The sequence below is a fragment of the Mus musculus genome, chromosome 1, assembly GCF_000001635.26.
Source record: "Mus musculus strain C57BL/6J chromosome 1, GRCm38.p6 C57BL/6J".
Taxonomy (NCBI): Eukaryota; Metazoa; Chordata; class Mammalia; order Rodentia; family Muridae; genus Mus; species Mus musculus.
The window spans coordinates 158,283,249-158,296,095 of NC_000067.6; the positions used below are offsets into that span (position 1 = coordinate 158,283,249).

A 12,847-nucleotide genomic window follows, 5' to 3' on the forward strand; every position below is an offset into this window, starting at 1 on the left:
TGACAGTTCTTAAGAACTCTGAAAAGCTAGCAAACAAGTTAGTCCCTGGGAGCCAGAATTGGTTTAAGGAGAGAATCTTGTCAAAAGAAATCGTATTTGTTTTCTTTAGGAAGAAAGATGAAACAAGGAGTGTTGGGGTAAAATAAACAAGACCAGCTTAGGAGAGAATATGAGAGAGGAGAGGGAGGAGAAAGGCAGGAACCTCTGTGTGTGTGTGTGGGGGGGGAGCAGTAATGGCAAGAAGGCAGAGTCAGAATGACTCTAAGCTTATCCCAGAGCAAAGAAGGCAGAAACATAATCAATGAGGATTAAAAACAGCTTCTGTTTCAGTAAGATCTTCCTAGTCTACCCCAGAGCTGAGGCAGGAGGACTACTATGAGTTGAGTTTCAGCGTTGACTGCACAATGAGCTCTACTCCGTGTGGGTGACAGAGTAGGAATCTCTCTGAGAGAGATAAAAGAAGGAAGAGAAGAGGACAGAAAAGGAAGGAAAGAGGCAGGGAAGGGATAGAGGAGAAAGGAAGACAAGAAGGAAGAGAGAGGGGCTGAACGAAGGAGGGGAGGAGGGGAGAGATATCATAGTCTTTTAAACTCCCGTACAATGGAAATGGGCTTTGGTAAATCCCTGTGCTGGGAACTGCTCCAGCCAAGGCATTTTAACTACCCCTGTGAGATCGTAGAGCTGGTTGTCGGCACTAGTTGGTTTTGGAGTTTTCTTCTGATTAGACATCCAAGTATTCCTTGGTTCTTATGATGTGCCATTTCATGTCATCAGACTTCCTTGCACACCCAGATACTGTCTGCATTCTTGGCTCCTCATCTCAGGCTCATAAGCCCCGCGCTTCTCAGATCTAAGCTTCTGGTCTGGCTGTGATACGCAAGTAGCAGAATGCAAACAGCTCGACTTGAATGCTTGCAGAACAACCAAACCCCGGCCTGGCAAGCCCAAGTCAGATTTTTTTTTCTATAAAGTCACACACACACACACACACACACACACACACACACATGTAGCTTTTTCATGAGCCAGGCCAACATCGAAAGGTTCTCAAATCCCCCTTGCCTCTTCATTCCCCCTTAATCAGATTCATAATTTATAATAGACATAGAACCGGCAAGTCGAGAACTTGGCTTCCCTGCCAAAGTTTACCTCTGTAACTAATAAACCAATGATGTAGCCCATGGCAAGGGATCATTAGGTGTTTACATGCCTCTGTGGATCCAGAAGCAGTCAGTCCCCAAAGAGCCTCCTTTCCTGTCCTTTCTTCGTCACTAGCATGTCCCCAGGTAAAGCTCGGGCTCTCCTGACACACTAGGAGAATGAGGATTCTCCCAGGCCCTGGGGTTGTAATGAAGGTGCTGGCAACATTATTTTCTTCCCCTCAGAGCCTCCTGCCCAGAGCATGGGACTATGTGCTCACTCTGGCTCACAGGCGTGAAGACATCCTTGGGGGTTTGTAGGAGGTTAGGGGGAGGGGAGAGGTATATCTCTGATTTGGAGAAGCTGGTAGGAATAGGGTGAAAAAATGATGGTGCATCTAATAAGAAATGGAAAGGCATGGTCAGTCAGCTCTGAGAGATTCCTTCTTCTTCCCTAAGCATGTCTTGGCAAGGCCAGCCCTAATCTCCCACAACAATGCTGACAAATTATAAAATAGGCACAGGACTTCCAGACTCTAGACACCTTTCACTCTCCCATCTGACGGCACAGTGTAGTGTGGAAGACAGGCCAGGCAGACCTGTCGGGACATATACATGAAAACTTGTTTGTCTTTGTTGAAAAAACAGAACAGAACAGAACAAAACAAAACAAAACAAAAATTAAATCCAAATTTGCAAAGTTCCCCAAATAAGACATTTGCTGTATTGTAATTTTCATTCAGGTTTATGTAGTTATCCCTTGAAATATGGGGCATTTGCAAATGGACAAGTATGTTTGTAAATCGGTGTCTACCTGCTCCTAAAAGCTCGGGCCAGGGATTTACTCAAATTTACTTAACACTGAATTTTTATAAGTCTTTGCCAGGCAAGAAATAAGATATCCTGTCTGGGAAATGACATTAAATGTCCCTCTAGTAGAGGATCCAGTTTACAGAAATCCGATTTGCACTGCATCCCATGTGGGAAAGTACCAGTTGTGCAAAGCCTACACACACAGGACTTGGTGTGGGTTACTCTGTGTCAGGAAAATCTGGTGTTTCCTCCTCCTGCTCAGGGTTCCCCGGAGTCCTGTGCAGATGGGGAGTTCTGGTGGAAATTGAGAATTGCAGGAACTCAAGCTAGAACAGCCCCTTGAGGCCTGTCTACTGTATCTCAAGAATCTAATGGGATGCTCAGAAGAAAAGAGAATGGGGAGGGCACCATTCTCTGGGATATTAAACATTCTTAGCTCTGATGATTTTTTTAAGCTACATATTAATCATTGAATAGTCAGGCCTCCTATGTTGGGGACTGAGCACTGATCTTTCTCCTGCTTATGGGACAGACTTTAGCATTCAAGATCTTGACCCACTATGCAGATGGACAAAGAGCATGCCCTCATGGAACTCTTATTAGAAAAACTTTGATCAGGGGCTAGAGAGATGGCTCAGTGGTTAAGAGCACTGGCTGCTCTTCCAGAGGTCCTGAGTTCAATTCCCAGCAACTACATGGTGGTTCACAATCATCTATAATGAGGTCTGATGCTCTCTTCTGGCACACAGGTATACATGCAGATAGAGCATTCATACATAAAATAAATAAAAGTAAATATTTTAGAAAAATAAAAAATTAATTAATGTATTATGTTGCATGTTGGGGTTGGGGGATGGCTTGGTAGGTAGGAGTGTCTACTGCACAGCGTGAGGACCTGAGTTCTTGTTTCAGCACAGAGAAAGTCAGGTGTAGCTACATGTGACTGTAACTCCAGAGCTGGAAGGTAATGTTGAGACAGGAGGATTGTTGAGGGTTAATAGCTACCACCATAGCTCCCTCCCAATGGCCATATCCAGATCCAGTAAGGAAAGAGTGTGTCTCAAGGGGATAGGTAGAAAGCAAGAGATGGTGCTTAATAACTGGTCACTGTGCAACGTAGCAAGAGTCTGTAAGACCCCACACAATGTGTGCACACACGTGTGTGCTTCAAGCATATAGACATACAAATGTTGACTGTTTATATTATATTAGCTCCTATTAGTATCATTAATATTAGTGCAGAGAGAATTCTAAGCTTTCTTTGTCTATGTTTTTTTAAAAAGTGCTAAGCTAGAGAGACAGCCTAGTGATTAAGAGTACTTTTTGTTCTATGCAGTGACATCTCTGCTCAACAAAGCCTCTTGTTTTGGGGACACTCATGCTTCTGGTCTTCTCCTCTTCCTCACAGTCCATTCACTTGCCCTCCTGTGTACATCACCCACTGGGGCTCTCTCTATTTCACTTAAGATTGAGTCACCCAGTCAGCAGAATAAGTAGAGTCCAGTTGTTTTTAGCTTGGGGCATGGATGAGGTAGTAGGATTAGAATCCATAACTTACACTGGTGTCTAAACCTTGATCTGCAAACTTACCCTCACTATCTTGTAGTACACACAGACGTCTCTGATCCTGCAGAGAGACATAAGTAACCGCCATGGGAGTCAAACCCCTCTCACAGGGATTTTTAATGCACCCCAGACCTCTGCCACACACACCAAATGAATGACTCTCCTTTATTGATCTTCCTGGAGGGCTGACCTCCCTGTACCTGGACTGTCACCTAGCACTCACTTAGACACTCACTAAATCAGTACCCAATGTGCACAGGCCTTGTTGTGGGCCACTCGCTGTTCCAAGCTCTGTGTACTGAAATAATTTTCTTGTGGGAGATGCGGGGAGCTCTGTAGTGGGAGATATGCAGCAGAAGCTGAATGAAGGGGGTGGGGAGAGAGAGAGAGAGAGAGAGAGAGAGAGAGAGAGAGAGAGAGAGAGAGAGAGAGAGAGAGAATTCCTGACCTAGAAAAAGCTCATCTCTTGAAGAGATGAAAAAGAGAAGAACACGTGCCCAGCCAGTGTCCCTGTCTGCTTGCTCTAGAGTATCTGTAAGGAGCAATTCATTCATGAATAAAATTAATTATTTCTTGAAGCAAGAATTAATCCTCTTTTTCCCTGCCTGACTGACTCAAGATCTCTGTACTAAATCTTGTCTGAAAACATAACTGATCTTGCTCCCCTTCCTTGGCCACCCTGGAGGCTCCCTTTACTCCTCCCTTCCTTCCTTCCTCCCTCCCTCCCTCCTTTCCCTTCCTTCCTTCCTTCCTTCCTTCCTTCCTTCCTTCCTTCCTTCCTTCCTTCCTTCCTTCCTTCCTTCCTTCCTTCCTCCCTCCCTCCCTCCCTCCTTCCCTTCCTTTCTTCCTTCCCGCTTGCTTGCTTGCTTGCTTGCTTGCTTGCTTGCTTGCTTGCTTGCTTGCTTGCTTTCACCATGTGTATCAGAGAGCAGGCACATAAATGCTAGGCTTGAGTGTGGGGTTCAGATGACAACCTTGGGTACCAGTGCTTGACCTTTACCTTGTTTGAGGCAGGGTCTCTTGCTGTTCACCATTATATACCCCAGGCTAGCTGGCTCACAACCTCAGGCTAGCTGCTGAGCATTCTTCTGTCTCTGACTCCCATTTTGATGTGGAAGCTTTGGGATGACAGAAACACTCCCTGAGCACAGCTTTGCCTGTGTTCTGGGGATTCAAAGTCAGGAGGTCTCCATGCTTGTGTAGCAAGCACTTACCACAGAGCTATCTCCTCAAGTCTCTCTTCATTTTTTTTGCACATTTTAATTTTGACATTTCTCTCCAACCTTGCAGGATTAACTCAACCCGGATACTGCCCTAGGAGATATGGGATTACTTGGGGTAAGAGTCATTGTGTTCTAAAGGGCCATGGGCCTGACATTCTAACTCAGCCCCCATAAAGCCCATCTCTTGGCCATCCATTTAGTTGTATTTTCCTCCTGGGTCTTGAGGAACTAAGTTTCAATTTGTTTTCTAGTGTCTACTCTGTTCCTCAAACTTCTCTGGATTCTCCAGAAATTTTAGGCCCCTATTTCACTATCTTTTGTATCCTGTTATAGTGCCCGGAATATTTTTGACAAGAGACCCTCCATAAGTATTTGGTATAAGGTATAAATGATGCTAGATTTGCATGTGAACCACCAGCATTCTAGAACTTTAAAGAACAGCTCACTATTTTCTCACAAGGTAAGTACTGACAGTCCAGTTTTTTAAAACTAAAACCAGGAAGAATTTCATTTGGCATTACCTTCTTTGAACACAACTGCTTTTAGTTTGTGTAATGCACTCCCAGTGTTACAAAATGGCATGCTCCTACCTCTGAGACTCTATAAAATTGCACCCTGTAAGAAATCAGTGTCTAGAGATACAATGTGGGAGCAAAAAGATAAGAACAGGAAAAGGAAGAGCATAGTCTTACATATCTTGGCATTCAGAGTTGGCACATGGTATTGGCTGTCTGAGTCCTAATCTCTTGGACTACTTCAGTGTCTGTAGCCCCACCTCACCAGCTCAATTGAGAGAGCCTCCAGCCACCTATTAGGGCTTGCTTAAGCATTACCTTTCAAGCCCTCTTGCCTATCTGTGCCAAATAATCTAACACTTTCTTCAAAGGAGCTCACCTAGAAATTCAATCCAGTCAAAACCTCTATGCCCCTTATTTCATGGTTTGTTATTTCATGAAATCTAGCGAAATACCAAGCAGATCTGGCTCTCTAAAATCCTTGTTGAAAATACCAGTTGCTTTCCTCTGAATTGCAAGGGCTTGTGTGCTCTTTATAACCTTGCTCCAAGAGAGCAGTAGACATTATTATTTAATTGTTTATAGATGCCAAATACCAGAACATCAGAGAGGGGTGCTATGCAGGAGTGGTAGGTGTTCACAACAGAGGCCGGGACAGGAATTTGCATAAGGAGAAGGACATGCTGAGGTTCAATTTCTGGAATGAAATTCCTTGACAGACCAAAATGCTTTTATGTTTCATCTACCATCTAGATTAACATTTCTATGTCAGAGTGACCATACAGCTAGCCAGCCACCCCACACTCTTGGCTAGTGTACCTTCTAAACCATTTTGTTTGGTCTTTTCCCCATGTCCTTATTCCTCTAGCCTGAGAAGGTGTGTCAGTGACCAAGACTGAAAGCTCATCCTTGCCATATGCCTCAAAGTGTGATCCACTTTGGATCACGACACCAGTTGATAGACACCCCTTCCCTCCTTCAGTCTTAACAAGATCCCAAATCCAAGCCCAATGATTTCAGAGACCAACCAGGTTGCACGGGGTCCTGGTCTCTCTCCAGAAATGACAACTTTCTGTCCTGCTTATCTGTGTTCCTGAGAACCATGGCTCCTTCATGGAGTCCTGAAGCAGCTTGGTAACACACACTTCCTCTATTTCTGCTGCTGAAATGAACGCCTAAGAAATCACTGGGATTTACCTAAGCAGCCTGTGGTTGCCTTTGGTTGCCATTTATTTATGTGGATTGTGATCTCTTAATTGGAGATGGTGCCTCTCCTAGGGTTCGCTATTTATCCAAATCAGTATTTTTTCATCAGCAGGACGTGGTCTGGATGATAAATCAGCTCTGGTGCTCTTCCTGACACTGAATCCGAAGCTGCTTTCTGCCTCCCCACATCCCCATCTCCCAAGAGGCAACCACAGGCTGCTCCCAGGCCCTGCAGCCTTTTCTGCTTTTAAAATTTTCTCTAAGCTGTTGCAACTATTCCATGAGTTTATGTACTAATAACTATTCCATGAGCTTTGGTACTAATAATTCCCAAATTTAACCTCTCTCAACTGCTATTCTCTTCCATTTGTAATAGTTCCTGTTCATAGATAGCCTCTGGTACAGATGTAGGGTGAGGGATGTTGGCCTCCCTGGATACTGTCTCTTCTTATCCACCGTGGCCATCTTTCCATCTTTCCCCTTGTTTTTGTATCTAGGCCCAGGGTGACCTTAAACTTGTGATGCTCCTGCATCCCCCTCTAGATGCTGGGATTACAGGATGGAATTACAGGATGTGCCACCAGGCCAGGCTCATCCTCATTCTCCCAGCTCCACACATTACCTGTGATCAGGGCAGAATTCCATGAGTCTCAAGGCCATAGTAATTAATCAAGGATCTTCAATGCTGAGCCTGATTCTGTGGGTCTGGGGAGAGACTTGAGGGTCTGTCTTCTTAGAAAGCAATCAGAAGATGTGATGGGTCTAACCCATGAACCACACATTCAGGAAGGTAGATCAAATACTTAGTTCTTCCTGTCACCTTCTTTACATGTGACTTAGTAACTGATCTCATTTTGCATCCTGTCGGGTTGCAAACAGATTGCCTTTTCTCAGGGTTATTTCCTGTGTTGCCTGCTGCGAACTCCTTTTGCCTTATTAACTGTTGCTATTCACCACACACCTGGCTCTGCCCCTGCATATCCTCCATGAACTTGGGGTTGAACTGTTTTCTTCTTAGGATCAAAGAATTTGTGGATTTTTTTTCCCCAGAACACAATGTAATCTCAGATCCTTCCTTTCCAAAAAGAGGTAGACACAGGGGTAGTGAGGCCAACCTTCTGGGAGCACACCTGGCTCTGTTTTTCTCCCAAGCACCATACTACACTCACTATTCTGTATGATGCCTAACTTTCTCAATTTTCATATATTCTTTCCCCGAGTTTTAAGTGTTTTATCATAGTGGCTTGGAATTTTTCCAATCCCATGATTATCTCTCTATTAAAACTTTAATACAAAAAGAAATTCAAAAAAAAAATCAGACTGCTCATTACTTTGATTTATAGAACAGAGAGAATGGAACATCACTGCTAGAGTGTTTCGAGAACCCATATTTACATTCTCACCGGCTCAATTTAGGGGCCTGATTAGGTTGTGTATTGTGATGAAGATGCACTTAGCAGTCAAAGGGAAGTGGCACGGGCTGGAGTAACGAGCAGGAGACTTCAAGTCAGGAGCCCTGGTACTATTTCTGGCTGTGATTGGCTCCCTCTCTGACCTGGAACAACTCCATCTCATTGCCAAAGACCCTAATAGGCGCTATCTGCCTTGTAGCATGGCTGAGAGAGGGTAGGCACTTAAGTGTTTATTATAGTGGGAGTCTGAAGGGAAGCAGGGGTGAGGGAAATTGGAGGTCACAAATGGAACTGGAGACAGGATCTCTGTTTCTACAGCTCTGATAAGTAGCTGTTGAGAAATGGTGTCTAAGAAGTGGGCTGATTGTTTAGATCATGTTTCTGTGGGAGAAACGAAGGCTAAGAGGTTAGTCAGTAGGATCTTAAAGCTTTTAGGTAAATGGCCAAGACCATCTTATTATTAACAGAGGCTTGCCCAGATAGCCCAGTCTTTTCTGTTGAGCATCACACCCTGGGACCCGGGAGCTTTTGCAGTGGTCAGTCTCTGGAGGACATGCTCAGAGACTGCCACTCTGCTACCCCTGGCTGCAGGAATAAGAACTAAGCCCAAGACAGCTCCATTTACGCCCAAAGCCCTCTGGCTTCCTCCAGTAGCACCGGTGGGAGGGAGAGTAATGTTCCCCACTCGAGATCTTCTCTCTCTAGAGAGCCAGGTTGAGGGGTGAATGTGAAGTTCTCTAAAACAACAAACAAAAGAATCCTCCCATTCTAAATCCGTTTCTGCACACTAAGCCCTGAACAGAAGTCATAACAGTCACAGCTATGATTCTTATCTCATCTTACCATTTTGCCCAGACAAACATTTATTGAAAACAATTCAATATCAATAAGTAATATTTAGTAATCACTAGTCCAACTGCCTTTTATCAACTAACTCATTTAATTTTACATCAGTCCTGAAGTGGGCACCGTTATTGTCTCTATTTTACAAATAAGGGAAATGGAAAATAAGGACACTGAGTAGTTTACCAAACAACATGCAGCTGATAAACTTCAGCTCCACAACTAGAACTAGGACACCTTTCTCTACAGCCTTTACCCTTAAGTACCTCCACCTATAGAAAACCAATATAAAAGAATAAACAACGTTCTCCAGAAGTCCATGGGTAGAGAGACTGAAATTATTCTAGAATGGTTAGATACTTTCTCAAATTGAGAGTGCACTCCCAGAGTTAACTAAAATCACATGGCATGAGATGGGTTAATAGTAGGACCTTGCTGTGCAAGCATCTGCAGCAGAAAGGAAGGTCTCCTGTGATGGAGAGCCTTATTAAGTAACTCTGCACTTTGCATTCCAACCCCTTAGGAAAATCTTATACTTTGCTACCTATTGATCCCCCTTTATATAGAAAGCATATAAGTATACTATCTGATTTCTATATACCAAAAAGCTTCCTTAAAGAATGGAATGAAAGACTCATTCTTCTTGGGACACAATAGTTTTTCACAAAGCCCTTCTGTATTCTCTGTCAGCTGCTTTCTTCTCAGCCCCCTTAGAATAGTCAAGGAGAAATTTGGATATGACTCAGTGTATATTTTTCCCAGTTTCCTGTAACCTGCTTTAGTCAGCATAAGCAAGGTTCTGAATTTATCAGAGGCAATTGCCATGGGATTCCAATAGAATAGGGCTATAAAAGAATTCACAACGGGACAACATAGAGCCCTACCAATATCTATAAAGGCAACATTTTTGCTTAATCATTGAAGGCAAAAACCTCCCAGAAGGCTCCTCGAGCAATGGCCTGTGGCCGTTCTCCTCTGGCCCCATCAGAGGGCCACAAATCAGAGTGCTGCTTTCCTTTCAGAGTGATGGGTTACTGTTTCCTCAAGTACAGGTTCATGTGCAATAACTGACCCCAGAAAGACTGAACAGCACAGTGGAAGAACTTGTCACATTAAATGATCAGAAAACCATTACTACCTGATGGAGGGTTGATAGTGCAGAAGTGATTTCAGAGACTCCCCACAGGCCAGTTCTGAGCCATCTCCCTGGAGTTAACTGGCTGCTAAGCTAACTAGACTTGGGTTTGGGGCTTAGTGAGGGGAAAAGAATCTACCAAGAAGAGAAAAAAAAGATACACGGAATTGTGGAGGATAAATTAGATTTCACTTTATTGGGCTGGATGAATTCTCTGCTAAAAATAGAGGTTTAATTTTTCGTAAGAAGGAAAAAGAGCGCCCTAAACTTGCCTTATGGAGAGTTTTGGGCACACATGCCTAGACTCTTACACATTTACTGAACGTTGAGTTAATACTCTGGCTTCTCTGCTTTTGCCTGAGCAGGTGTTAGTGTAGCTAATCCAAAGCCTAAGTCATTCCCTCTCTCCCTCAGTGATTCCGTGGGAATCTCCTCTGTATTCTTAGAAGAAATTCAAGAACCAATATCATATAAGCAAGGGGTATAAACTGAAGTCTTTTCCAGAACTGGCCTGGGCTAAGCACAGGAGATACACATAGCAAGCAAGGAAAGATGGGAAGGTCCTTGGTGTGCCAGCTGCCTAGCTTCCGGGCCTTGTCCTTTCTGTGTCCATGTTTGGGAGTTGTAAAGCATTGTTAATGGGTTCCCTAAGTGTCTGTTCTATTGTCCTCCCATTCCATAATCTTCCTACACCTTGTTTCCGATACCCCACATTAGCCTGAACACATTACTATGTTACTATAAATGTTAAAAATGAAAAAAAAAACCCTTCCCAATAAAATGATTTCAAATAGCTCCAATTCTAGTCTACAAACTCAGACTCTGACATCTGACTACTGGAAAGTTAAACCTGTATGTTTGTTACAAGTTATGTGACTTTTCTGGACTCTGTTTCCATGTCACTAAAAGATTAGGAAGGCTTATAATAAGAAGACGATTTTCTTAAGTCATGTATAGGACCGAGACTAAGGCTGATGAGATATCTGAGTCAACAGGCACTGAGGACTTGAGCCCAGCCTGGACCACACAGGAAGGCAGGGGGAAACCGAGTCTTAAGAGTTGTCCTCTAATTTCCACATGGGCCTGGTGTGGTATGTGAGGCTGGCCACACACACACACACACACACACACACACACACACACACACACACACACATCATAGCACACCACACTACACCACAGAGAGAATCATAAAAATATAAACAAATTAATTAAAATTTCAAGTATTAAGCCAAGCAAGAGATCCAAAGACTTAAGTATATTCATAGAACTAGAAATGCATATGTCCAAAAAACGTGACCAAATGTCTAGATGTTAAAGAATGAGAGATTTCGTGTTTCTTGTTTCCATATTTTCTTCCTATTGTTCTGCACTAAAATTGATTTTAAAACTGGGCGTGGTGGTTGAGTTCCACGTCAGACAAGGCTGTTACACTGAAAACCCTGTCTCAAAATAAAACAGCAACAGTAGCGACAACAATGACAATATACTAATTTAAGAAATAAATGTTCTTAAATAGAGAGCACTAAATCAGAGAAGCTCCCGGATGTTAATGGTGCCTTTAATGCTAAAGAGTTCAGCAAGGAAAAAGAGAGCACTGGCAGAGTGGGAAAGAATTCCCAAAGGGCAAAGGGAAATTTGAAACCAGAGACATATTTGTATGAGCCCCAGCCCTGCTGGGTCAGTAGGGTAAGGAGCTTTCTGCTTTTGCAGTGTGGTCTAGCACCCAGGAATATGTTGGACTAACCAGACATACCCATTTGCCTTTCTTATGAGATGTTCCTAAAGATGGGCCTCTGCCTATGGCCAAAGCGAGCTGAGCCTGGGTTGTTGTCAAGGGTGAAGGTATGTTTGTCCCTGACCCAGCAGTTTCCCCAGACCTCTGAGGCAACAGGGAAGCTTCCCTTCCTTCATTTGCATGACTAAGTAATTACAAAAGTCCCTAACCCATTCCTTAAAGCTGGGGCCCCCATTTGACTCTGGCCTCCTCCAGCAGCCTGGGCCACATGCTGTCAGCATGCTGCCGGATTTGTCCTCAATTTATAAGCAGAACAATCTATAAATAGAAACCCTTTTGCTAAGTCCCCAGGAGGCGTCAGCAGGTTTTCTAGTTTGTATGTTTCTTCTTTCAAAAACAAAAAACAAACAACAACAACAAAAACAAACAAACAAAACAACACAAAACACACACACGGGACAGGCTACCTGATGTTTTTCTATATTTCACCTCCAGTTCAACTTGAGGGCATTCTGATTAGTTTAGGGTTTAAGGCTTGACACACCCGCTGTACACTGCCTTGTCTGAACGCTGTAGACTCTACTCACCTGTAGATCCTGTATCTGGTGGTGAACCCCTGGCGGTAACGCTCCATGAAATCAGCATACTCCTGGGCTCGGTGGAAGGGGCCTCGGTCTGTGAGCAGCCAGTCCAGGGGAGCCTGGCCAGCTGAGGAGACATGCTGTTCCGGGACCACAGCGGCCACCGTGGCCGAGACAGCCAGCACCCACCCGGGTACGCCTAGCGCCAGCAGGACTGCCCATGGGGCGGCCTCCGGCCAAAGCCCTCTAAACCAAGAGCTGCACGGCCACCTCATGCTTCTCCCAGGCGGTTAGTGTCTTCATTCTCTCGCCAAGCTCTCCCACTCCGCGCTGCTCCTCCAGGGCGCCAAACTAGAAAAGTACAAAGAGATGTGAGATGGGTACAGGGCCACATCCTGTCTGAGGGCATCATCCATATAACTGGAGGGGGGAAATCCTCTCTACTAGTGCTGTAGTGCAACCAACTGATGCCCTCAGGCATTGAGCTGAGGGCTCAGTATGTATGATTTTATTTCTTTAGACACAAACTTATGAGGAAACACCACTGTCAGCATCTTTCAGATGAGAAAAGGGGGCTCAGGTCAAGACAATGAAGTATGTCCTCCCAGCCATGACGAAGAAAGAATAGCATTTAAGCTCAGGGGGTTATGAATCCCAGTGCCTTTCCTACATGGGC

General features: G+C 44.2%; 1 protein-coding gene across 4 annotated transcripts in view; it reads right to left on the reverse strand.

Annotated features, from left to right (window-relative positions):
- Brinp2 (bone morphogenic protein/retinoic acid inducible neural-specific 2) overlaps positions 1–12,847 on the reverse strand; it is a 111,264-nt gene that overhangs the window by 37,984 nt on the left and 60,433 nt on the right. For 3 of the 4 annotated variants that reach the window (XM_006496837.1, XM_006496836.1, NM_207583.2), the window contains one exon: positions 12,178–12,522. The exons of the other annotated variant lie outside the window; for it this stretch is intronic. In XM_006496837.1, the coding sequence (XP_006496900.1) occupies positions 12,178–12,446 (269 nt within the window). In that variant the 5' untranslated portion in view covers positions 12,447–12,522. The remainder of the gene's footprint in view (positions 1–12,177; positions 12,523–12,847) is intronic. 4 annotated transcript variants of the gene reach the window in all.